We start from the raw sequence: 24,263 nt of genomic DNA on the forward strand, positions 1-24,263 counted from the left end.
GACCACAGCCACCATATTATGTAGCGAGTGCAGCGTAGGGGAAAGATGTCCTGGGCCTCTCTTGCACATCTTATAGCATTCCACCTCAAGTGTGATTCTGGCACAAGCTTTGCAAAAGGTCACCGTAGTCAGGGAACAGTGCAGGGAGACATGGAAAACAAAAAAAGGGATAAGAAAATACAAAAATAATGAACCCCTCCCTTCCAGATTTCAAATAGAGAAAAACAGATGGTAATGAATACAAGGCACAAATGTCATTTAGTCTTGCTTCCTCCCATCTTGTTGAAGCACAGCTCTTGGTTATTCATCCAAGGACAATTTCCATGGAAATAGTTCTGCTCCTTCCCAGTCCCAGACGATAGTGTGTGAGGGGGAGAGAAGGAGAAAATGCATCCTCTCCATATAAAAGTTCAAACTTTCTGCAAAATTTACCGTCACTTATAAATTCACCACTATATAGTTTGGCAGAAAAAGACAGAAAATAGATATAATTCTACATAAGACATGATAATCAATGAATGTTATAAAAATTTCTGCTATGTGTATGTGTTCAGGTGACAGAATATACTGGTTTTCTAAAACTGCCATGACTGTGTGTGTGGAGGAGTATAAAATGCCCAATGGACATGATAGACACAAGGGCTCAGAACATCAACGCAAAGTTGTTTTACTTTGACAAAGATTAAAAAATTACCGGAAAAATGACAGCAGTGTTGAAACATCGGAATAACAAAGTAAAAAGCACATTACTGTAACTTTCCTATAAACCTCTGCTATGCTGGTATAAAAATGATCTTTATTTATTACCATAAACAGTGTTCCACAGTGGAAACTGGCATTTTCTAAATAATTATTTGCTATTTCATTATGATAGCCTCACTCACTGATAAAAGGATAAAAAGTCTCTGCTTGTTCCTCCTCCACACACAGACTCATGGCAGTTTTAGAAAACCAGTATATTCTGTCACCTGAACACATACAACAAAAGCAACAGGCCAGCCTATTTACATCATCAGCCCAAACATACAGCAAATTATGCATTAAGCACTTGGATGAAATTCCTTCCTCTAACTTAAATAGATCAATACTTACATTAAAACAACGGAGGCGGGATGTGCATACAAACACGTTAGTTTGGTATCCCACTGCACAATTTCAAGAGCTGAATTTTTTTTTGCTTTTTCTATTCAAAACCACAATAATCTGGGAGGTGAATATTGCTTAACGAGTGGCACATTATTAAAATTAAAAGTTTTCCTTTAATGGGATTTGATTAATATGATTACCATTATGTTTAAGCATTAAAAATAAAACTGTGACAAAAATAGCTAGGGACACATGTGCAAATACTAAAATGGGTCATTGTTTTTTTTTAAGTCACGGTCTCATCTGTCAGGAAAAAAAAAATCAGAAACCAAGACAAGGAACAAATAAAAGCAATGAAGTGGAAGGACATTCTGTTATTGATTTCCCACCAGAAAATAGCACCAAAAATGGTCAGATTGTAAAATTAGATGCAAGCATCAAAATTGACTGAAACAGATCTAGTTAGTGAGATTCCTACTAAATGCACCTGAGGCTGGAGAGTTATCAGAGCAGTGAACTTTAACTCTTGGGTACGGTTTCTTTTGCAGCTTTCACTTTTCTGTCTCCGAGAATTGCAGACACTTAAAGCCAAGTATTACAAAGCAGAATTTCAGAACTGCACTAAACCTCAGAATGTTTTACTAAGTCACAGTAAAAAATAATTATTTCTCCATGAAATAATATTAGTCATCTGAAGGTTACAGGAGCAATGTGTGTGGTACTTTCAACAGAAACTACTCCCCCTCATTTATTTAACAATTTTTTTAAAACGTACATTTTTTGGTGAATCTTTATCCCCATCAAGGTGAAGGTAACGTCAATTATTGGCACCCAATTTCAACCTTGAGCATTCCCAGGTCAGGGTAAGCATGGCCAGATGCAGAGTAAAATTCTGCCCAACATGTCTGAACTTGAACCTCAGAAAAGAACCTCCAACTCTGCCTATGTGAATGTTCCTGTTTTCCATAATTAATGGCCCCTATGAGACTGGCAATTTAATACCAATTGACAAGCAGCACCCACAAAAAACAGGGTTGGAATGGGCTAAATTTCTATCACTTAGAACCAGCAGACTTTTATTACTTCATTTTGAGCCTCGGTGGTGAAAGAACACCTTGGCCTTTTTATAGAAAAGAAAAATGGAAATTTAATGTAATTTACTGAATTTCATGGACGGCTGCCATTTTGGGTCTCCTAGCTTGTCACAGAGTCACCAAGCTGAGTACACAGCAACGCCAAGCCGGTCCTCAAATATCTGTGATTATACTAGTTTGAACCAGAACTCAGTACTGCAAGAATGTTAATCACTGTCAGGAGCCACTGATTGACCTGTGGCAAGTTGAGAGCCAAAAGGATGTCTTTGTGGATCTGGAAAATTAAATCTCTGCTATAAGATAAGAGACGTATTTCTCATGATTTTTGATAAATTTACTAAATATGGGAATGTTTACATTGAGACTATTGCTTTGATATTTACTTTCATATTTAAGACACATTAGCTTGCACTGTGATTACAATGAAGTACGATCTGAGGGCAACTAACACCAAGTACAAAATATAGTTTTAATATGGATTTGATTTCTCTTATAAGATGTATAAACAGAAATGAGCAGAATATATCAAAGGCAACATTGTAAGAAATACACAAATGACATAACAAAAATGACTAAATTCAAGGTATACCGAGAATAAAAATGGTAAAAAGCTGCACTTCTTACATTTATGATTTTGTTGCAGAAATATTACTGATGTCCTCAAAGAGTTACTAACAGGAATACAAGACAAGATTAAAAGCATCTCTTGGGTTAAACAGAATGGTTCTCGAACACAGTGCCTGTAGATGTTCTACTTTTGCTAGCCAGCCTTGAGCTATTGACAAAAGTCTAGTAGGGAGGTTTCCAAACCCATCCTGAAACTCCATCTGCTTCCTGAATGTAGATGAAAACCACTTAACCTTCACAAACACACACTGAGGATATTGCATTGCAGCTGAGTGCACATTATGGACTTGCCCACCTGCTTGCTTTCTCCAACGGTTTATCTTTGTGGGGAGTACTTGAGCTAATGTTCTTGTATCGTTTGAGGGGGGAAATGACCGAGTCTTGCAACAATAATTGATGCACAAAACAGAGAAACCAGGAAAGAAAATCTAGTTACGTTAGCTACAACTAGTAGCAAGCGTGATACCTGTGGCAAAAAATAAATCTAAGCTCTGTTAATCTCTAAAGACACTTACTTTGCTCTCTTAGCCATCTCATTGCCATCCCAGCGTGGACTGTATGGGTAGGATTTCTGTATCTGTTGATAGAGCTGTCCACTGTTGGTAAAATGGTACACTGACTGGAACGTCAAGGTGGGCTGATCCCGTGGAAAATATAGGGGCAAATCGACTGCAGGTGAAAAGAAAAAAAAAGTGAGAGGAAGGTTTGGAAATAAGGGGAAGAGGAAAAAAAGCAGCCGTTACTCATACTGAAACAGACAGATAGAAATAAGGATTGAATCATTCCTGCTGTGGTTGTGTCAAACAATGGTGGATGAGTCATGTCACCAAGACAAGAAAGCAGAAGAGTAATTTGTGCTTAATCTTTCTTTGCTAGGTAGCTAACATGTCAGGTCCATTGAATTATCTCAATACTTTATGCAAAGTGAATTAAAATTAAAAAAATATAACACTTATCTGGATATGCCTTTCTGTCTGTGGTGTTAAACACACTGAAGAGAAAGTGCATAAATAGTCCTATTCTACCACTACACTGTTTTAGAGGGTACATGTGCAGTGATACCTGTATTTCCTTCCTTCGTTCTGTGTTTCTAGCTAATTATGCATCAACGAAATAATGGCCCAGAAATTCGGGTTGGAGGTGCAAGCCTCCGACCTGCACTTACCTAGTGTGCCGGCCGTTGTGCTGTCGGCCCGCGTGGGATTCCAATCCTGGGCCTCCTCCAACTGCTGGCGTGCAGTGCTTGCGTATCCCGGGGTGCAGTTAGTTCAAAGTGTCCCTTGGGATCACGTGGGCCATGGAGAGCCAATGGTAGCAGGGAATGCCCATTCATAAATTTGACAGGAAGAGCTGTCAAATCTATGAATACAATTCAGCCCCAAAACATAACACAAACTTCAAATACATTTTTAAAAAATCACATTACAATCTATATTAACGATTTGGAGGAAGGGACCGAGTGCAATATATCCAAGTTTGCCGACGATACAAAGATGGAAGGGAAAGCAGTGAGTGAGGACAGAGAAATGATATTGGGTCAAAAGATCAGGATAATGAAACAGTTTGGGTGGAGGTAAGGAATAATAAGGGGAAAAAAACACTAGTGGGCGTAGTCTATAGGCCTCCGAACAGTTGCAACTCTGTTGGACGGAGTATCAATCAGGAAATAGTTGAGGCTTGTAATAAGGGAGGATCTATAATTATGGGTGATTTTAACTATCATATTAATTGGACAAATCAAATTGGGCAGGGCTGCCTTGAGGATGAGTTCATTGAGTGTATTAGGGATGGGTTTCTTGAGCAGTATGTAACTGAACCGACCAGGGGGCAAGCAACCTTAGATCTGGTCCTGTGTAACGAGACAGGATTAATTAAAAATGTCCTAGTAAAGGATCCCCTTGGAATGAGTGACCATAACATGGTTGAATTCCATATTCAATTAGAGGGTGAGAAGGTTGGATCTCAAACAAGCGTGCTAAGCTTGAATAAAGGAGACTATGAAGGTATGAAAGCGGAATTGAGTAGAGTGGATTGGGAAAATAGATTAAAGGGTAAGACGATACATGATCAGTGGTGTACATTTAAGGAGTTATTTTACAACTTCCAAAAAATATATATTCCACTAAGAAAAGGGTGTAAAAGAAAAGACAGCCATCCGTGGCTAAGTAAAGAAATTAAGGATAGTATTCGACTAAAAACAAGGGCATATAAGGTAGCCAAATCTAGTGGGAGGATAGAGGATTGGGAAAACTTTAAAAGACAGCAAAAAATAACAAAAAGATTAAGAAAGGGAAGATAGATTATGAAAGTAAATTAGCAAAAAGTATAAAAACAGATAGTAAGAGTTTTTATAGTTATATAAAAAGAAAAAGGGTGGCTAAAGTAAATGTTGGTCCCTTAGAGGATGAGACCGGGAAATTAATGGTGGGAAATATGGAGATCGCAAAAACACTGAATGAATATTTTATATCAGTCTTTACAGTAGAGGACACTAAGAATATCCCAACACTGGACAAACAGGGGGCTATGGGGGGGGAGGAGCTAAACACGATCAAAATCACTAAGGAAGTGGTACTCAGTAAAATAATGGGACTCACGGCGGATAAATCACCTGGACCTGATGGCTTACATCCTAGGGTCTTGAGGGAAGTGGCGGTAGGGATTGTGGATGCATTGGTAATAATTTTCCAAAACTCCCTGGACTCAGCAAAGGTCCCAGCAGACTGGAAAACTGCTAATGTAACGCCCTTATTTAAAAAGGGCAGTAGACAGAAGGCTGGAAACTATAGACCAGTTAGCCTAACATCTGTGGTAGGTAAAATTTTAGAGTCCATTATTAAGGAGACATTAACAGGACATTTGGATAATCATAATTTAATAGGACAAAGTCAGCATGGTTTTATGAAGGGGAAGTCATGTTTGACAAATTTGCTGGAGTTCTTTAAGTAACATATAGTGTGGATAAAGGGGAACCAGTGGACGTAGTGTATTTAGACTTCCAAAAGGCATTTGACAAGGTGCCACACAAAAGATTATTGCTTAAGATAAAAAAATCACGGGATTGGGGGTAATATTCTGGCATGGATAGAGGATTGGCTATCTAACAGAAGGCAGAGAGTTGGGATAAATGGTTCATTCTCGGACTGGCAATCAGTAACTAGTGGTGTTCCACAGGGGTCAGTGCTGGGTCCCCAACTCTTTACAATCTATATTAACGATTTGGAGGAGGGGACCGAGTGTAACATATCAAAGTTTGCAGATGATACTAAGATGGGAGGGAAAGTAGTGAATGAGGAGGACATAAAAAACCTGCAAGGGGACATAGACAGGCTAAGTAAGTGGGCAGAGATTTGGCAGATGGAATACAATATTGGAAAGTGTGAGGTTATGCACTTTGGCAGGAAAAATCGTAGAGCAAGTTATTATCTTAATGGTAAGAAACTGGAAAGTACTGAAGTACAAAGGGATCTGGGGGTCCTGGTGCACGAAACTCAAAAGGTTAGTATGCAGGTGCAGCAAGTGATTAAGAAGGCCAATGGAATGTTGGCTTTCGTTGCTAGGGGGATAGAATATAAAAATAGGGAGGTATTGCTTCAGTTGTACAAGGTATTGGTGAGACCGCACCTGGAATACTGCATACAGTTTTGGTGTCCATACTTAAGAAAAGACATACTTGCTCTCGAGTCAGTACAAAGGAGGTTCACTCGGTTAATCCCGGGGATGAGGGGATGGACATATGAGGAGAGGTTGAGTAGATTGGGACTCTACTCATTGGAGTTCAGAAGAATGAGAGGCGATTTTATTGAAACATATAAGATTGTGAAGGGGTTGGATCGGGTGGATGCAGGGAGGATGTTCCAGATGATGGGTGAAACTAGAACTAGGGGGCATAGTCTTAGAATAAGGGGCTGCTCTTTCAAAACTGAGATGAGGAGGAACTACTTCACTCAGAGGGTGGTAGGTCCATGGAATATGCTGCCCCAAAAAGCTGTAGAAGCTACATCATTACATAAATTTAAAACAGAAATAGACAGTTTCCTAGAAGTAAAGGGAATTAAGGGTTACGGGGAGCGGGCAGGAATTTGGACATGAGTCTAGGTTCGGATCGGTCATGGCCCTGTGGGTAGCGGAGCGGGCCCAGGGGCCGTGTAGCCTGATCCTGCTCCTGTTTCGTGTGTCTAATTCTGTTAGATTCAGGAGATAGTCCTGTCATAGTGGATTGGCGGTTAGGATCAGATCAGCCATGATCTTATTGAATGGCGGAGCAGGCTCGAGGGGCCAATTGGCCTACTCCTGCTCCTATTTCTTATGTTCTTAGCTTCTTTCTGCAGGCTTCAACCTTTGAGGATCTGGAGGTGCCTCATCTCAATGGCAGAGATGACAGAATGGCTGCTGCATTCTCTGATGCAGCAGCCATCTGCTTTCTGCTGAGGAGAGGGGTCCTGTTGAGCCTTCTGTGCAAGGGCTCACCTTAGAACAGAGATTGTCAGTGTTTGACAGCTTCTCAAAGCTGTCAAACGCTGACAATTCATCTGTCAAAAAATGAGACAGATGAAGCTTCATACGCTGACGTCATCTGTCACCGACTTTCCCTGAATTGGCCGGCAAGCCCGCAGGGCAGGCTTAACAAGGTCAATCAAGGGAAAATAGCGTGGGTTGGTCAGACATCGCTGGGGGCGGGACGGAAGCCCGGAAACCAGAAGTCCCGCCTCCAGCACGTCTCCATTGATAAAATCCAGCCCTTTGCATCTGTCTTTACCAACCAAGACATAGTAAAGGAGGAGGTAGTGGAGATACTTGATAGGATAAAAATTGATAAAGAGGAGGTATTAGAAAGGCTGGCTGTACTTAAAGTAGATAAGTCACCAGAAGCAGATGGGATGAATCCTAGGATGCTGCGGGAACTGAGGGAGGAAATCGCGGAGGTACTGGCCATAATATTCCAATCCTCCTTAGATACGGGGATGGTGCCAGAGGACTGGAGAATTGCAAATGTTACACCATTGTTCAAAAAGAGAGTGTAAAGATAAACCCAGCAACTACAGACCAGTCAGTTTGACCTCGGTAGTGGGGAAGTTTTTGAAACAGTAATCAGGGACAAAACTAACAGTCACAGTGGTGTTCCCCAGGGATCGGTTCTAGGACCACTGCTTTTCTTGATATATATTAATGACTTGGACTTGGGTGTATAGGGCACAATTTTAAAATTTGCAGATGACACAAAACTTGGAAATATAGTGAACAGTGAGAAGGAGAGTGATCGACTTCAGGAAGACAGACAGGCTGGTGAAATGGGTGGGCACTTGGCAGATGAAATTTAACACAGAAAAGTGTGAAGTGATACATTTTGGGAGAAAGAATGAGGAGAGGACTATAAACTAAATGGTACAATGCTGAAGGGGGTGCACGAACAGAGCGACCTGGGGGTATGTGTGCACAAATCGTTGAAGGTAGCAGGGCAGGTTAGGTTGAGAAAGCAGTTAAAAGGCTTACGGGATCCTGGGCTTCATGAATAGAGGCAATGGGCTGGATTTTCATTCAGGAGTCAGGACTACAACTTTCGGGGTTGTAGTCCCGCCTCCATCAAGATGTGGCCAATCCACACGATTTTAACTTGATTGACCTTGTTGAGCCCGCCCAGAGGGCTCAGCAGGCCAATTAAGGGCCACCCGGCAGCAGGTGACGTCACAGACTGAAATTTCATCTGTCAAGAGCTTTTGACAGATGAAATATCAGCGTTTCACAGCTGTTTGAAGCTGTCAAACACTGACAGTCTTACTTCTAACCAGAGTCCTTCTCCGCAGACTCAGTTAGAAATCTCTCCTGCACAGGAAGCTGAAGGCTGTCACTTTTGACAGTTCGCAGCCATTCTGCTTTCTGTGCCGGTGAGATGAGGGACTCCCGAGACCTAAAGGAAGGAAGGTAAGAAAAGGTAATTTAAACTTTTTTTTAAACACTTTAGACACACCAAACACACTTACCTTTGCACTCATGCACACATCACTCACCTGAACACCGACATCTCGACCCCTCCAACCTGACGGCCCGCCTCGCAAACTTGGTGTGGTTTGGAGCCGTCAGGAATCCCACACTTCAGCATTAAAAATAGGGATTAGGCGAAAAACTGCCTGTTAACAGGCAGTTAATTGGCACTAATCCCTTCCCGCCTCAGGTGGACGGGTCCCAGTGTGGGGCAGGTACCCGCCTCCTTTGAAACTGGCTTGGAGGCGGGTTGGGTGCGGGATGGGGTCGGGACCCCTGATTTTGGGATTTTAACCCCCCACACGCCTCCAATCCCGACTCCACGGCCCAATGAAAATCCTGCCCACAGAGTACAAAAGTGTGTAAATTATGATGAACCTATATAAAACACTGGTTCGGCCCCAGCAGGAGTAGTGTGTCCAATTCTGGGCACTACATTTTAGCAAGGCTGTGAAGGCCTTAAGAGCGGGTGCAAAAAAGATTTACGAGAATGATTCCAGGAATGAGGGACTTCAGTTACGTTGATAGACTGGAGAAGCTGGGGTTGTTCTCCTTGGAGCAGAGAAGATTGAGAGGAGATTTGATAGAGGTGTTCAAAATCATGAGGGGTCTGGACAGAGTAGATAGAGGGAAACTGTTCCCATTGGCAGAAGGGTCGAGAACCAGAGGACACAGATTTAAGGTGATTGGCAGAAGAACCAAAGGCGATGCAAGAAAAAGCTTTTTTACGCAGCGAGTGGTTAATATCTGGAATGCACTGCCTGAAAGGGTGGTGGAGGCAAATTCAAGAGAGTTGGATAAGTATCTGAAGGAAAGAAATTTGCAGGGCTACGGGGAAAGGGCATGGGAGTGGGACTAGCTGAGGTGCTCTTGCAGAGAGCTGGCACGGGCTCGACGGGCCGAATGGCCTTCTTCCGTGCTGTAACCATTCTATGATTCTAGGTTCCAATCAGTTCCAATCCAAGCCAATCCAATTGTCAGGTTCCAATGCGTTCCATTCCAATCCAATCTAATAGTCAGCTAAGTTGTACAGCAACGTCAGTTGAGGAGCAGATGCGCGTTTAAATGTGAATATCCAAAAGTTGTTGTCCAAGTTGCGCTGCTCTGCCATTAGCTTAGTGAAAATGTCATTTTGCAGTCTACCTCACCAAGGACATGCATTGAATGCGATGAAGTTGCTGTATTTGCGAACTAAACCAGTCGCAGATCTTTAGGGTTATAATTAGTAGTGTTTTAACGAAGTGATAATTGTTAATTGCGCCAATCAACCTCTCTGGCACTGAAAATTAATTATTACAAGTGTGGAGTCTCATTCTTCAGGTTTTGAACTTTTTTGGGCGTTTAAAAATGTCAAATATTAAATTTTACATTTTTGTTCTTACTTGTCCTTTGTCTCTTTTCTCTCTCTCAATCCAATGTTTCTTTCCCTCTTTATTTCTGTTTCTGTACTTGATTTGACATTGAATTCACCCCCTTTAATTCACCCTCCTTCTCAGTCCTTCTGATGTTTATTTCACAATCCTTAAATCTCATTGGTTAAGGAAAAACCGTGTTGGTTGCCCTGTTCACTCAGGTCCCAGATGCCCTGCTTCCCTCACGTGCGCTATCAGCTCGCACTTTGTAGGCAAATATTTTTTGAGCTGAAGGGTGCAGGGGCATGTTTAACTAATGGCAGGTGCCGCTAAATGCCCGGCTACAGCAAAATCTGGCCCGATGTCACAGCGAGTGGGAACTGCATGCCGAATTTGGGCCATGAATCCATGTTACAGCGCTCTCTAGCTTAGGATGCTGGTGCTCCAATAGGCTGTGCTACTGCACTAGCTCCATATTTCGGCTGTCTAATTTAAATGCATGTTTGGAATGATTTTTGCTTTGTTTCAAACTATAGTTTAGATAAATTAGTAGCTTCAATTGACCTTTATTTTTAAGTCCAAAATCCAAGTCACACCTATGCAAATGGGGGCCAACATCTGTTATCTAGGCACAAAGGATTTCTAATCTACTGATTAAAAGGAACAGCAAAAGAAACAAAAGCGTTTGTCTCGACCAGAAATCCTTCACCCACCCCACTTGGAAATCTTGCTCCAATAAAGATTGGGGCCTTTGTTTTGATCAGAAAAAAATTGTATTGTTAGAAATTTCAAATACACAAGAAGGCAACATTAATGAAACAAAATATATTTACATATGATTAATGGATGCCCACCTTAGTTTAGAGAACAGTCAACAAAAGTGCAAATTCTGGTTTTGGATCATGCAGTTTAAAATGATACTGATGTGGGTGATGTTTGGAAATGAAACTGCAGTCCTTAAAAATGAATAAAATTGTGCATGAGCAGAACTGCTGCTTTTGTTTCTTCTGCAGCGTTCCCCGCCCGACAAGGAGCCAAGTCCGTCAATCAGCCTGGGCCGGGATCCTGTTGGTGGGGTGGGGGGTGGGTAAAAAAAAACACGCGCACTGTCTAGGCAAGCATATATGTGCCAATATGGTCATGTGCACTTTTGCATGTGTGATTTGGGGAGATGGTAGTCTTGCCTACCCTTTGGTTGGTAGAGTTTAATGTACACAAAATTTTTGTACCATGGAACAGGATGAAATAAACATTAAAAGAGGGTTAAAGTCCCCTGAAGCCTACCAACATAGGAACAGGTACTGCTAGTTGGCCCATTGAGTCTTTCCTGCTATTTTGTTTGCCATGGTAGCTCCACCTTTTTAATCCCAATTCCTCACCCTTTCTCCATTTGCATTAATAGCCTTACTTCCCAAATAAATACCTATTTTTCTGTAAAGTAATTTTTTCTCTAAGAAATAACAATGCAACTCATATGTAGGAAAATGAATTTTTGTCCGCGTATTCAAAATTTCATTCAGCATACCCTCTTTTCATGAGTGTTCTAGTTTCCCCATCAATAGTGGCCTGTGCACATCACTGAAAACAAGTTCTAAGTCTCTATAGTTTTCCTACTAATTTGCATTACTTCCGAGCAGTACATTTCAACAATCAATTTTAAAAAACATATAACAAACGTCTGCCTGGTTATCAAACTAATATAAGTGCCATCAAAGACATACTCAAGTAGGCTCGAGACAGACATGGTTAAAGACTTTTGGTGTTGAAAATAAACCACATCGCTTTTACAAGTTTGGGTCATTTTGGACTCTCAAAGCAATACCTGTAGTTGTGTTTTTTCCCCCAAGCAAATGGATTTAATTTAGTTTAAATTAGTGAAATAATTCATATTTAATCCCGTCTCAAAGTTTTCTCCATGATCATTTCTCTCCAATTTAAGACCTGCAGGCATGTCAAGGAGTTTTATCTAACACAAGACAGCTCCCAATCACAAAGGCAGTGACATGGGAAGGTATTGCACCAGTGACAACAGCAAAGTTCACCAGAAGACAACATTTAAATCAGGTGAAGGAGCCAGCTACAGCTGAAGTGCTGCAGGGTAATTCTTTGCTGCAATTAACCGGTCTCGCATATTACTGTTTCTCCCAATCATTTGTTCTCAATGTTATCAATGTCTACCAATGTTGTTTACAACACACTTAATGTGACCATACCTCACAGTTTACAGAAAGGACTAATGGCGCTGTATATCAGTTTGGCAATAAAATTTAAATTCAATGCAGGGTTCTGAAATTCATAAATACAAAGGAAACAAGGTTTAAATACCAGGAGACACAAGTTAAAATGTAAGAAGTTAGGAATAAACAGGGAATTTGAGCAAAACTTTTCGCCCAAATGGTAATTGTTTTGTGGAATAAGATACTAGGAAAAGGCTATGGAAGCAACACACTGGTTGCAATTCTGGAGAAAGGAGGGATCGAAGGATACTGCAAGAAGACAGACATGATGAGAAGGCAGATAGGCAAGGCTGATTAAAAAGGGACGGCTTGTTGGGCCTAATAGCCTTTTTACTCTTTCTAAAAGAAGTCACTTTTTTTTGGTTTGCACAATTTTTTTTTTTTTTTGAAAGAGGAGGACCAAACTTATTTATTGGAAAAGCTTTGTGGATTTTATTTGCAGAATACCATGTGGACATTCTCAGATCTATCAAAAATAATCCATCATCAATCTGCCCCTCTCTGGGAGCCGTGTTTGTTCATTACATTTTTGCCTTTGCTGCCTGTGCAGCAGCACATATATTTACAGTAAAGACGGTGCCAGACTGGTTTAATTGGGTGAATGGGAGAGGAGTCAGTGTCAGTATCAGACAGATGGATCTCACTCGAAAAGTATACTCTAGCTGATCTGGATCATCGTGGAATACAACGACTGAAAGTTTGCACCCCAGATTATCCTAATTGCCCAGCTAAAGGATGGTGCAAAAAAAGTAGAGGTGCAGAGTGCAGACATGATTCATCATCTGACCTGTATTCTTTTGAATTACCGACACCAATAAAAGTAAATCCACAGAAATCTTAGTGTAGCATAATAGGGAGCAAACTAGACAAACTAAATAACCGAATGTAGCATCACAAAGGCAGTGACAGCTTCTGCATAAATAAATTGGGCCAGTGAAGGGCTTCAGGAATTGTAAGACTGTTTTGGCTTGCCTAGACATCGAAGGGTGTGCTACCATCATCTATTTTTGCTAAGTAAAAAAGCAAAGAGCAGAATGAAATGTGCATCAGTGACGCATCTTCCTATTTCTATTAACCAAAGGTATTATGGGATATGGAGCCAAGGCGGGTGGATGGAGTTAGGATACAGATCAGCCATGATCTCATTGAATGGCAGAATAGGCTCAAGTGGCTAAATGGCCTACTCCTGTTCCTATGTAACAGCCCTAGACACCACCGGTATCTTCTACGTCTTAGTGTAATTTTGTTTTGAAATTCATGATTAGTGGTGGGTCAACTAACTGAAAACGTGGAAGCCACAAACTGATCAAACCAGCTGGAATAAATATAATGGCTTGTAACATGGAGGGGAAGAGTGTAAAAGAATGGCGAATTACAGTTCCTTAAAGAGAAATGTAATTTCTGCTCCTTTTTAAAAAAAATACTTCTTCACAGTTTTAAGTATACAGTGAGCTTTTCCCACTACAATGGAATTTTTTTTTTTTGCCCAATTGCCAAAAGTTTTGGCTACATAAAAGGGAACTTGATTCTCAGTGAAGACATTGAAAGATCTTAAAAATAGTGCAAACCATTTTTGTTTTCTTAAACACAAAGCGCTACTTCTGAATACTGTGAAATCTGCAGGAAACATTTAGTGTGGGAACTGGCAGAAACATTTCCACAGTAAATGCCCCTTCAAGCAGTGTAGCATAAGATGCCCTGCCAACATTTTGTTCAGATTAAACTACAGGAGAATTTATAGGGAAATGCTGGGCAGCGTAAATAAATAATACTTGAACTGATGTCGTTCCATCAAGGCAAACACACAGAATGTTCCTCCAACAGCTGATCCAATTTATTTTTATTGTATCACTACAAAATAAAAACAAACCGTCAAGTGAATCATTTTCATTTACACAATGCCCGTTTGTTGGGCAGACTGTTAGAAGCCTATTGTCACCCACTCATGTAATACCTTGCTACTGCTGGGTACAATACATAGGGAAATAATGCTAGAGGACTTTAAAAAAAATTAAATTGTCATTTTTTTTTTTACTTGGATCAACAGAAGAACATTCTCTGCGTTAATGACCATTCTACAATCTGGCAAGAGATTTAAAAAATGCACAGAACTTTGTCTACTTTCAATAAATAGTATGCAGTCTGACATTAGAACACCGTGACTGTTAATGATCTATTTCATTCCCAATAGTGCATTGGAGCTGAATGAATGAGTGATTCAGCTCCTATTTGCCACTTTAAATAATCCAACTGTAAAAAAACTAGCTTGAATTAAAATCCCCTTTCTGATGGTTTGAAAAAAAATCAGGCAAACAAAATGTGACATTTGACTTAAATTATAAACTCTAGTCCAAAGAAGTGGTAGCCAGAGAAAACCTGACTACCTTTGGTTCATCTCAAGCCTTTCTGTTCCTTTCCTTGGAGTTATTCAAGGTACAGTTACCTGTTATCATAGTTCCTAAACTTACGGATTAACAAACTGTGCATGTGCCGCATTCATGAACTCACAGGAGGTGTGCACAACAATTAGTATCAATGTTCCCTCTAATTTATTTTGGGCTGCGCGGCTCATTCAAAATTCCGCACATGCGCGGTTTTTCCCTTTAAAAGCCGGTGAGCCAGCTGCACGGTACCTCCAGAGCATTGCGCGGCTTAAAGGGAACATTGGTTGGTACATGCGTTTTTAAAAGCGTTTTTGAAAACATTTTTATTTGCTTTAAAGCGTCAGTTACTGGAACCACATCACCAGTAAGTGCTCCTGAAACCACTTCAACTGCAGTCTGGGAAGGAGTTTGTGGCAGTGTTTTCAGTTGTAGGCCTAAACTCTGGTACTCCCTCCCTAAACTCCTTTGCCCTTCTTCCTGCACCTTTAAAATCATTCTCTTTGCCAAAGCTTTTGGCCACCTTTCCTAAATTCTGGCATGACTCCTTGTAATAATGATAAAATATTCTATGCTCTTAAAAATACTACTACAACAACTTGCGTTTAAATAGTGCTTTTAACATACCAAATTGCCCCCAAGGCAAAGGATGCTGAGCCAAAGGAGGAGATATTAGCAGTAACCAAAAGCAAGCTTGGTAAAAGAAGTGAATTTTAAGTAGGACTTTAAAGGAGGAGACGAAGAGGCAGGGGGGGCTTAGGGAAGGTATCCCAGAGCGTGGGCATAAGCGGTTAAAGGAGTTGTTGGTGAAGGGAAAGGGGAGGGTGGGGGAATTGAACAAAAGGCATCCTTTTGTCAAAGGAAAGTCCGAGGAAAGGAGAGTTCGTGGCGGGGCAGGGTGTTGTCGGGCTGGAGGCTACTGATAGGGAGAGAGGAGGCTATGGATGGATTTAAACACAGGGATAAGAATTCTAAATCTACGACTTTGGGAAGCCAAAGTAGGTCAGCGAGAACAGGGGTGATAAGCAAGCAGCACTTGGTATGGTGTAAGATATGGGAAGCAGGGTGAGCGTGAGCAATTTACAGAACATGGAGGAAGGGAGGCTGGCCAGGAGAGCATTGAAATAGTCAAGACTGGAGGCGCTAAAGGCACGGAGGAGGGATGCAGCAGTTGGGCTGGGGTGGATAAGGAGATGGGCATTGTTACGGAACTGGAAGTAAGCAGTCTTTGTGATAGAGAGCTTGGAAGCTCCACTAGGGTTTGAATAGATTGTGAATAGTCTGGTTCAGCCTCAGATAGTGGCTGGGGAGGAGTATGAAGTCAGTGGTGAAGGTACGGAATTTGTGGTGGGGCTGAAGGCAATGGCTTCAGTCTTTCCAGTGTTTACTGCAGCAAATCCAAGATTGCATGTTGGATAACGCGTGACAACTCAGAGAGGTGGCGGAAAGGTTGAGCTGTGTATCAGTAGCATGCACGTGAAAGCTGATGATGTCATGGGGCAGCGTGTAGATAAGGAAGAGGAAGGGGCCAAGGATATACCCTTCAGGAACTCCCAAGGTGTCACTGCAGGGGTAGGAAGAGAAAATATTGGCAGAAATGTTCTGGCTATGAGGTAATATATCAAGCAAGGGCATTCGCACAGAGCTGGACAATGGAAGAGAGGAGATGGAGAAGGATGCTGTTGTTAACCGTGTCAGAGCCTGCAGAGGTCAAAGAGGGATAATGCACCACAGTTACAGAGAATTAGTAGGGCCATTTCAGCACTGTTGGAGGGGTAGAAACCGGATTGGAAGGATTCAAACAGGGAGTTATGGGAGAGATGGGCACGGATCTGGGAGGTGACAACATACGCGAACATTTTGGAGAGAAAGGGAGGTTGGAGATGAGACACAGGGGTCGAGGGTGGGTTCTCATAAAGAGGTACTGAAAGGGAGGGCTACAGTACTTGAGGAGAAGGAGCCATTTACAATGTCAGCTAGCTTCGGGGCCAGGAAGAGAAATTGCATGGTCAGCAATTTAATGAAATGGGATTGAGGGAGAAATCAATCTCATGGGTGAGATGAGATTGTAAAGGGCATAGAGAGATGGGAGAGAATCTAAAGAGAGATGGGGATTCAGGGCTAGAGTGGGAGGGAGGGGGAAAGGTATGGCTTGGTGCACAAGGGAAAGCAGAAAAGGCAACTGAATAGATGGCCTCTACCTCGATGATAAAAGAATCCATGAGCTTCTAGAACTTGTTAGAGGTGCACGTGAAGGGGAGAAAGGTTAAGGAGGCAGTTGGTAGTGGAGAAAAGAAGCTGGGAGTCATCTTTGCACTTCAGGATGATCCTGGAGTAGTGGGTGGCTTTGGCAGAGGAGAGTGAGGCACGGGAGAGATTGATGTGGTTCACCCAGATCTGAATATGGGTGGCTAAGCCAGTTGTGTGGCACATACGTTCAGGTCTGTGCCCTTGGAGTAAGTGAAGGCTTTACTGAGCACAAGAGCTTCAAGGTGGAGGGTAGACAGTGGATGAGCAAAACAACAGCTGTAGAGGTATTGTGGCAACTGGAGGGGTAGTACAGAGTTTAAAGTGCAGTTGTAAGTGACTTACATAAGGAAATGGGGTCAAGAAGGGGATAGGGGGATGTGAGTGGTTAGAGATACAAGAACGTGTTTGGAAATGGTCCTTTCAGTGACCAAGACAGTGGAAGCTGGCGAGGTAGAGGAGCTGGCCATGAATATGGGTAGAAGAGGTTTTATGAAGTGAGATGTTTAGAAAGAACAGAAGAGAGGGCAGGGAAAACAGAGATGAAGACCTGCTCAATGCAGTGGCTGAGGGTAGAAAGCAGGGATCTCTCAGGGAGAAATGTGGGGTAGGCTGGTAGACAATGAGGAATTAAAGGAGGAGAAGTGCTCGATAGGATAGATAGTGCCAAAGGAGTAAGGGGAGAGACCAAGGTGTGACTTTGTGATTAAGAGCCACGGTGCCATCATGGTGGTTTGGTGGGGCAGGTGGTGGAAAGTATAGCCAGGCAGGGAGGCTTCGATAAGGGGCAAGGTGTCGTTAGCTGTGAGCAAGGGCCTTGTTCTCGAGTTAAATTCTGGAGGGAAATGTATGGAAAAGAAAATTGGGCGGAATGTAAAACTTTTGTACTACCGTCCAAGATGAATTTCACTTCCTATATATCTCAATTTCCATTAGAATAAATGTTGCTTACAACTGCTTACAATTAGAGAATCCATATAAAAAGCTATGACACAACACTTGCTACAACATGCTTTGCATATAGCTCCCAAAAAGATAGCCTTACAGAACTGATATAGTGTATTAATGACAAATTAAAAAGCTGTGTGTTTATTGAGTAAAATTTGTTTTGGCACAAAGCCGATGAAAGTCCTCTGCAGCATTTAGTGATTTTAGAAAGCTGTTGTTGGAAAGTATTAAAAATACAACTGTTGTAGAAATCCTGAAAAGTTATCTTCCACACAATTTTAGAGATAGAAGTCAAATTTTCTTTGCTGAAGCAAAATGGTGGTTTTCAGAATGTTTCCTAGAATTACTGTATGTTGTTTAAATCCATTTCTATCCTCTGGTTATCAAGAATTTTGGGCGTGTACTGATTCCTAAACTAGAAACTTATTGGGAAATTCTCCAGTCCCACCCTAGTTCATCAGGTTCAAGGTAGTTTGCAGAAGACAGTTTTTGCTAACAGGAAAATAGATCAACACACAATTTAGAAGTGTATAAGTCATGCTGCACAGTGTGGATAAGAAAACAAATAGTACCACAGGTTGCGCAGAATACACAGTAATTTTAAAGTTAAGTGGCACCAGAGAATTAAACAAAGAACTGGACGTTTTATATACATAGTTTTATAGTCATGGTTATCTTGATTAGATAGAAAATTTCTGGTTTAGTACAACTGTTTCCTGTGAAAGAATGAGATTACAATGAAGTTTCATCTGTATTATTAGCAATAAGCCTTAGCTTGGGGCAGGAATCAGGGGTGTGAGGGCCAAAAGCAGGGGGTGAACTCCTTGGCACCCAGAATGTGAGACTTTAATTCCCAGTCTCCTTGACATTTCCCGGCACTGACTCCTGCCCAAAACCAAAATTAATCGGGTCCAGGCCCACTGGGAAATGGTTCCCGGCAAGATTAGTAAGGAATGAAGGGGCAGGGGAGGGGGAGGAATACCCAAGGTAACCTTGTGGAGCCAGGAGAAGCACTCCTTTATAAATTAAAAAACTTACCTGGGCCTCCTGTGGCCAGGATCCCAGCTGCAGTCAGCTTTTGCTGGTGGGTTGGAGACAATACGACCCTCAGTTGGACCCTCGGTTAAAATGGCATGATGTCATTGGAATTACATGCCATTTAAATTAGGCCTCAGGTCCTCTGGGTTGGGCGGCCTTCCTGTGACTAATTTCAGGCTAGTTAAAATGATGGTGTGTGTGGGAGGGCTGGGAGGTGGAGGGCAATAACATGTTGCAAATCCTCTGACAATATTGTTCTTCACCGGGTTGGGGGGCAGGGGGGGTGGGGGGAAGAGAGAGAGAGATTAAATTACGCCCTCATAAATCCAGAGTGAGGTCTCTCCCTGATTCCAGAATAGAGTGGTGAGACACCTCTGGGGTAGGCTGTCACACACATGCATGTTTGACACCACGAGGTGTACAACTCTAGTGTCATGTTGAAACAATTTTTTAAAAATGCTTAGCTATGTCCTGCCCCTGCTCTTAAAATATTTAAAATTTATAAGTCAGACATCTATAAACACACTTATACAGAACTCTACTAGTATAAATCAGGTACTGCCAAGCTGGGATTAACTAAGCTGCTAATCTCAGACTGGAAGTTACATTATAAGCACAGCCTTAAACAGTAAATACAGTCCAGTTCCAGAATGCTGCTAGCTTTAAATACAGGCAGTTTACATAAACCTGTACTTCTCAAATTACTGAATTGTTCACTTTCCTTTTATTCTAAATAGAAATCTAAATACAAAACTCTAATAGATTTTAATAACATAATAAATTATTCCTCTGCCAAAATATGTTAACCCTAAAGTCATTTGTCTTGTCAACCACTGCTTAATTCAGCTGTATGAGGTTTTACAAGCAGAAACTATAAAAAGCAAAGAACACGTGCTGCTGTGTTTGGGTGAAACTAAACAATTTATTGACAACATTCAGTGAGTAGAGCATTAAAAACCTAAATACATGGATTAGGATTCTGAATTATTATTACTCTTGTGTTAGGAATTTCACATAATGGGAATCAATTGGACTGTACAGTGGAATTTTATGCTTGGATCGACTCCTTTTGTTTTGGAGCCACAAGAGATGCTTGTCCTGTATTATGCAAGTATACTGGAGGAGGGGCAGCATAGAAGAACGGAAATGCAAGATAACAAATTGTTCTAATGACTTCCTTTCCAATGGCGCACAAAATGAGGCTTCTATTAAAAGACGATCCAGCGACGTCATTAACATGTTTGAAGGATTCAGATGATTAACAAACTTCTAATCAATTAGGCAGCATTTTACATGACCTTCCCTTGAACTGCTAACTCAGCTCCATGGCTCCTTCAATTATGATTAAATGTACCACTATATTCAAAGTCAAAGCAATGTGACCTTTCTTGTGCTTCTTAATATCCAGTGTAGGTCTGTAGACATCTGTGTATGTCACAGTTTACAAAATATTCAGGGTTTGTGGCATTAGCTTACAGTGAATTATGAGGAACCAATGACGACTGTACAGTTGGACAAATTCTCCCATTTACCTCCATTAACATAGCTAGTTGCTACATAAAGTTTCATGATAGTCTTACTGTTTGCAAACAAAAAGCAACTAAACAATACACTTTTTATCCTTATGGAATTCTTTGTAATATTAATTTCTCTTCAGCATTCTAATGCAATATACTACATTACCGATACTAGGCAATAACAACATGCTATTTTCTCCAGTATTATATCACAAAATACTACATTTTCCAAAGATATTGTATTGCTACCAAGAAGTGATTATAGTCATGAAGAGAGACTTGAGAAGTTAGACCTATTCCCTCCCCCCACTAGAGCAGAGGTGACCTGATAGAGATCTTTAAGATTATGAAGTTATAATAGTGATAGATTGTGCCCGTGTTGATGAGATGGCAACGAGAAGGCGCAAATTTAAAATGAACACAGAAGAAATCCAAGTGAGGTTTGAAAAACTTTCTTTACAGAAGGTGATTAGAACGTGGAATTCTCTCTAACTTCTACCGCTGCACTAGAGAGAGCATCCTGACAAACTGTATCACGGTATGGTACGGCAGCTGTAGCTCCCATGACCGGAAAGTCCTGCAGCGGGTAGTCAAAACTGCCCAACGCATTACCGGCACCCGGCTACCGACCATAGAACATATATATCAGAAACGCTGCCTACGGAGGTCACGGTCCATCATCAAAGACCCTACCCACCCCAGCCACAGTCTGTTCGCCCTCCTACCATCTGGAAGACGCTACAGATGCATTCGCACCCGTACGACCAGATTTAGGAACAGCTTCTTTCCCAGGGCTGTCATCCTACTGAACTCCACAAATAAACACTAAAGCCTGCACATCTGCCGATGCACTTTATTATGGTCATATTTATGCTAATATATATGTACAAATGTATGTTGAAATGTTTAAGTGTCCTAATCCAAATTGTACACTCTCGGGAGCCGCAAGCCTACATTTCGTTGTACTGCACTTGTGCACTAACAATGACAATAAAAGTTGATTTGATTTTGATTTGATTTGATGGCACGAACTGTTGTTGAAGCAGCCCCAGCATTCCAAAATACTCCCAACCACATGCAAGTTTTCCATTAAAAAAGGTGCTACTTACTATGAACTAAAAAACAAAAGTCCTTCCACATTAGTAATAATGTAAGTTTGGTAAATCCTTCAGCATCATACTCCACAACACCTCTGGAAAAGAAAAGGAAAATTAGTACCACTGAATCAAAGCAACATTATCATAGTTTGTACAGACTGTAAGCAAATGACATTCAGAATGCAAATAAAGGTCTACCTCATTCTATTTCCAAACCTTGTTCATTTGTATAATAAAATAATGGCAGGACTACAAATAGTAGTAAAATAACCAACTTTAGGGAAAGATTTCCTCTGCATACTGTCTGTAGCAAAACACATTCACAATGAGCGTGCTTACAATTTCAATACACCGAACGCACATAGGAAATCTTGCCTGTATGTGCGAATGAACACAAGCCTGATTATTTACAATCCAGATGGTCAAATTAGGTAGCTACACTTTTGCTGTTCCAGATATCTGAATTTCTAACCCAGCAAGATAGACAGCTAGATTTTCTTTAACTTGGTATCAGGTTAACTTCTTTTCAATGGAAAGGATCCTTCCATTTTCAACAATGCACCCGGCAAAATGTGACAATTTAGCTATTGCTTAAAGAAAATTCTGCAGCTAAATTTCAAATGTTCAGCCATATTTAGGCTTTACTGCTACTTAGGAAGGGAAAAATACAATAAGGTTGCCATCAGTCTTACCCTTACAGAAAAAGCCCTAGTCTTAAGTTTTGGCTCTCTGCTCCCATTTCAAATAGACTGCCAAACATTATCAGCTTTCACATCAGCTATAGCTTGCACCATTTTACCTTTTCCCAAGAATGTTGAGTCTTACAAATCACAAGCTTGTGATCTTTAGAGTTCATAGCCATGATCATTTATAAAGAGTAAGTATGTGGTAGTACACAAGAACATAAGAATTAGGAGCAGGAGTAGGCCATACGGGCCCTCAAGCCTGCTCATGGCTGATCTTTGACCTCGCTCTACTTTCCTGCCCTATCCCCATATCCCTTGATTCCTCTGGAATCCAAAAATCTACCTATCTCGGCCTTGAATATACTCAACAACTGAGCATCCACAGCACTCTGGGGCAGAGAATTCCAAAGATTCACAACCCTCTGAGTGAAGAAATTCCTCCTCATCTCAGTCTTAATCCTGAGGCGATGACCCCTAGTTCTAGACTCTCAAGCCAGGGGAAACAATCTCAGCATTTATCCTGTTAATCCCCCTCAGAATCTGACACTGTATGTTTCAATGAGATCACCTCTCATTCTTCTAAACTCCAGAGAGTATAGCCCCAATCTACTCAATCACTCTCGACACCTCTCTTCAGCAGCACCGACGCACTCCATCTCAAAGCTGTCCGGCAGCAGCACTGACGCACTCTATCTCAAAGCTGTCCGGATGCACAGTTCCATGTCATCCATTGACTCATCCGATGCTTCAACAAAAAACGTTTTTTCTTCCTTTCCGATGTCAAGGATCGCAAGCTTCATCAGCTCTTGAACACCAACGCCCCTCCGGAACTTTCTTCCTCTTTGTTATGTTCATTACTAACTAGTCGTTTTTATTAAGAACAGCTAGCTTTTGCTAGACACTTTATTGAGCACATGTGGACTAGGTACAGTATCTGTAGAGGCCTCCATCTTGACTGCTGCCTTGTGGGTAGCCCACTCTTACATACATACAGCACCACCTAGTGTACCATTCCAGAATGACAGGTTACTGATCATTACATCCCCCTTTCTTTGAGGTTAAACAAAATCAGTATCAATCAATAACAACATAAACATCTTCAACAGTCAATACATTTTCAATGTAGTTTTCTTTGTACTCAAAGATTAAGTCTATCAGGCTTTTTTACTTCACGTGTGGATCTTCTCAGCACAGGTAAGTCTGATGTGTTTTCATGAGAGCCTGTATGTGTATTTGTGTTAGATTGTTCTGGTGGTGAGTGACAAGATTCAGTTGCGGCATTGTCATCGATTTGCTCTTCGATAGTCTCTTGTGTTTTTAGGAGGGAACGGCGGTTCCTCCTGAGAATCTGTCCTTCCTCAGTTCTAACAGTGTATGACCTTGGTCCTACTTCCTCAAGAACTGTAGCTTTCCTGTTCCATGCATCTGGATCCTCAATCCTGACATCATCCCTTGTCAATGGTTTCAGAGTTTTGGATGACTTGTCATAGTATGATTTCTGTTTCAGCTTTAACAATTGAAGTCTCTGTCTCAGTTCCTTACTCTGCTTTTCTTTTGCACAGCAGGGTAGCGTGATACGCAACTTGCGACCCATTACGAGTTCAGCAGGTGAAGAACCACAGTCTAAAGGTGAGGCTCGGTAGCTCAGCAGGGCGAGATAAGGATCAGACTTGCTTTCTGTCGCTTTCTTCAGTAGCTGCTTGAGAACTTGAACACCTTTCTCTGCCTTACCATTTGACTGAGCATACAAAGGACTGGATGTGATGTGTTGAAAGTCATAATGTGCTGCAAACTGTTGCCACTCCTTACAGTTGAAGCACGGACCATTGTCGCTAACGGCAATCCTGGGAATTCCATGTCTGGCGAAGATGGATTTCACATGCATTATGACACTGCTTGCTGTGGTGCTTGAGAGCAGCGCCATCTCAGGACAGTTAGAATAGTAGTCAATCACTATTAGATAGTCTTTAC

The 24,263-nt window shown here is 41.4% G+C and overlaps 1 protein-coding gene across 4 annotated transcripts in view; it reads right to left on the reverse strand.

The window, feature by feature from the left end:
* The window catches only part of babam2 (BRISC and BRCA1 A complex member 2), a 223,271-nt gene that overhangs the window by 972 nt on the left and 198,036 nt on the right, over positions 1–24,263 (reverse strand). For all 4 annotated transcript variants that reach the window (XM_085997911.1, XM_085997913.1, XM_085997909.1 and 1 more), the window contains 2 exons: positions 21,619–21,701; positions 3,323–3,476 (listed from right to left, as the gene is read on the reverse strand). In XM_085997911.1, coding sequence (XP_085854037.1) covers positions 3,323–3,476; positions 21,619–21,701 — 237 coding nt within the window. The remainder of the gene's footprint in view (positions 1–3,322; positions 3,477–21,618; positions 21,702–24,263) is intronic.

Source organism: Somniosus microcephalus, chromosome 9 (genome assembly GCF_052327205.1).
Source record: "Somniosus microcephalus isolate GS21.2 chromosome 9, FLI_Smic_1.0, whole genome shotgun sequence".
Taxonomy (NCBI): domain Eukaryota; kingdom Metazoa; phylum Chordata; class Chondrichthyes; order Squaliformes; family Somniosidae; genus Somniosus; species Somniosus microcephalus.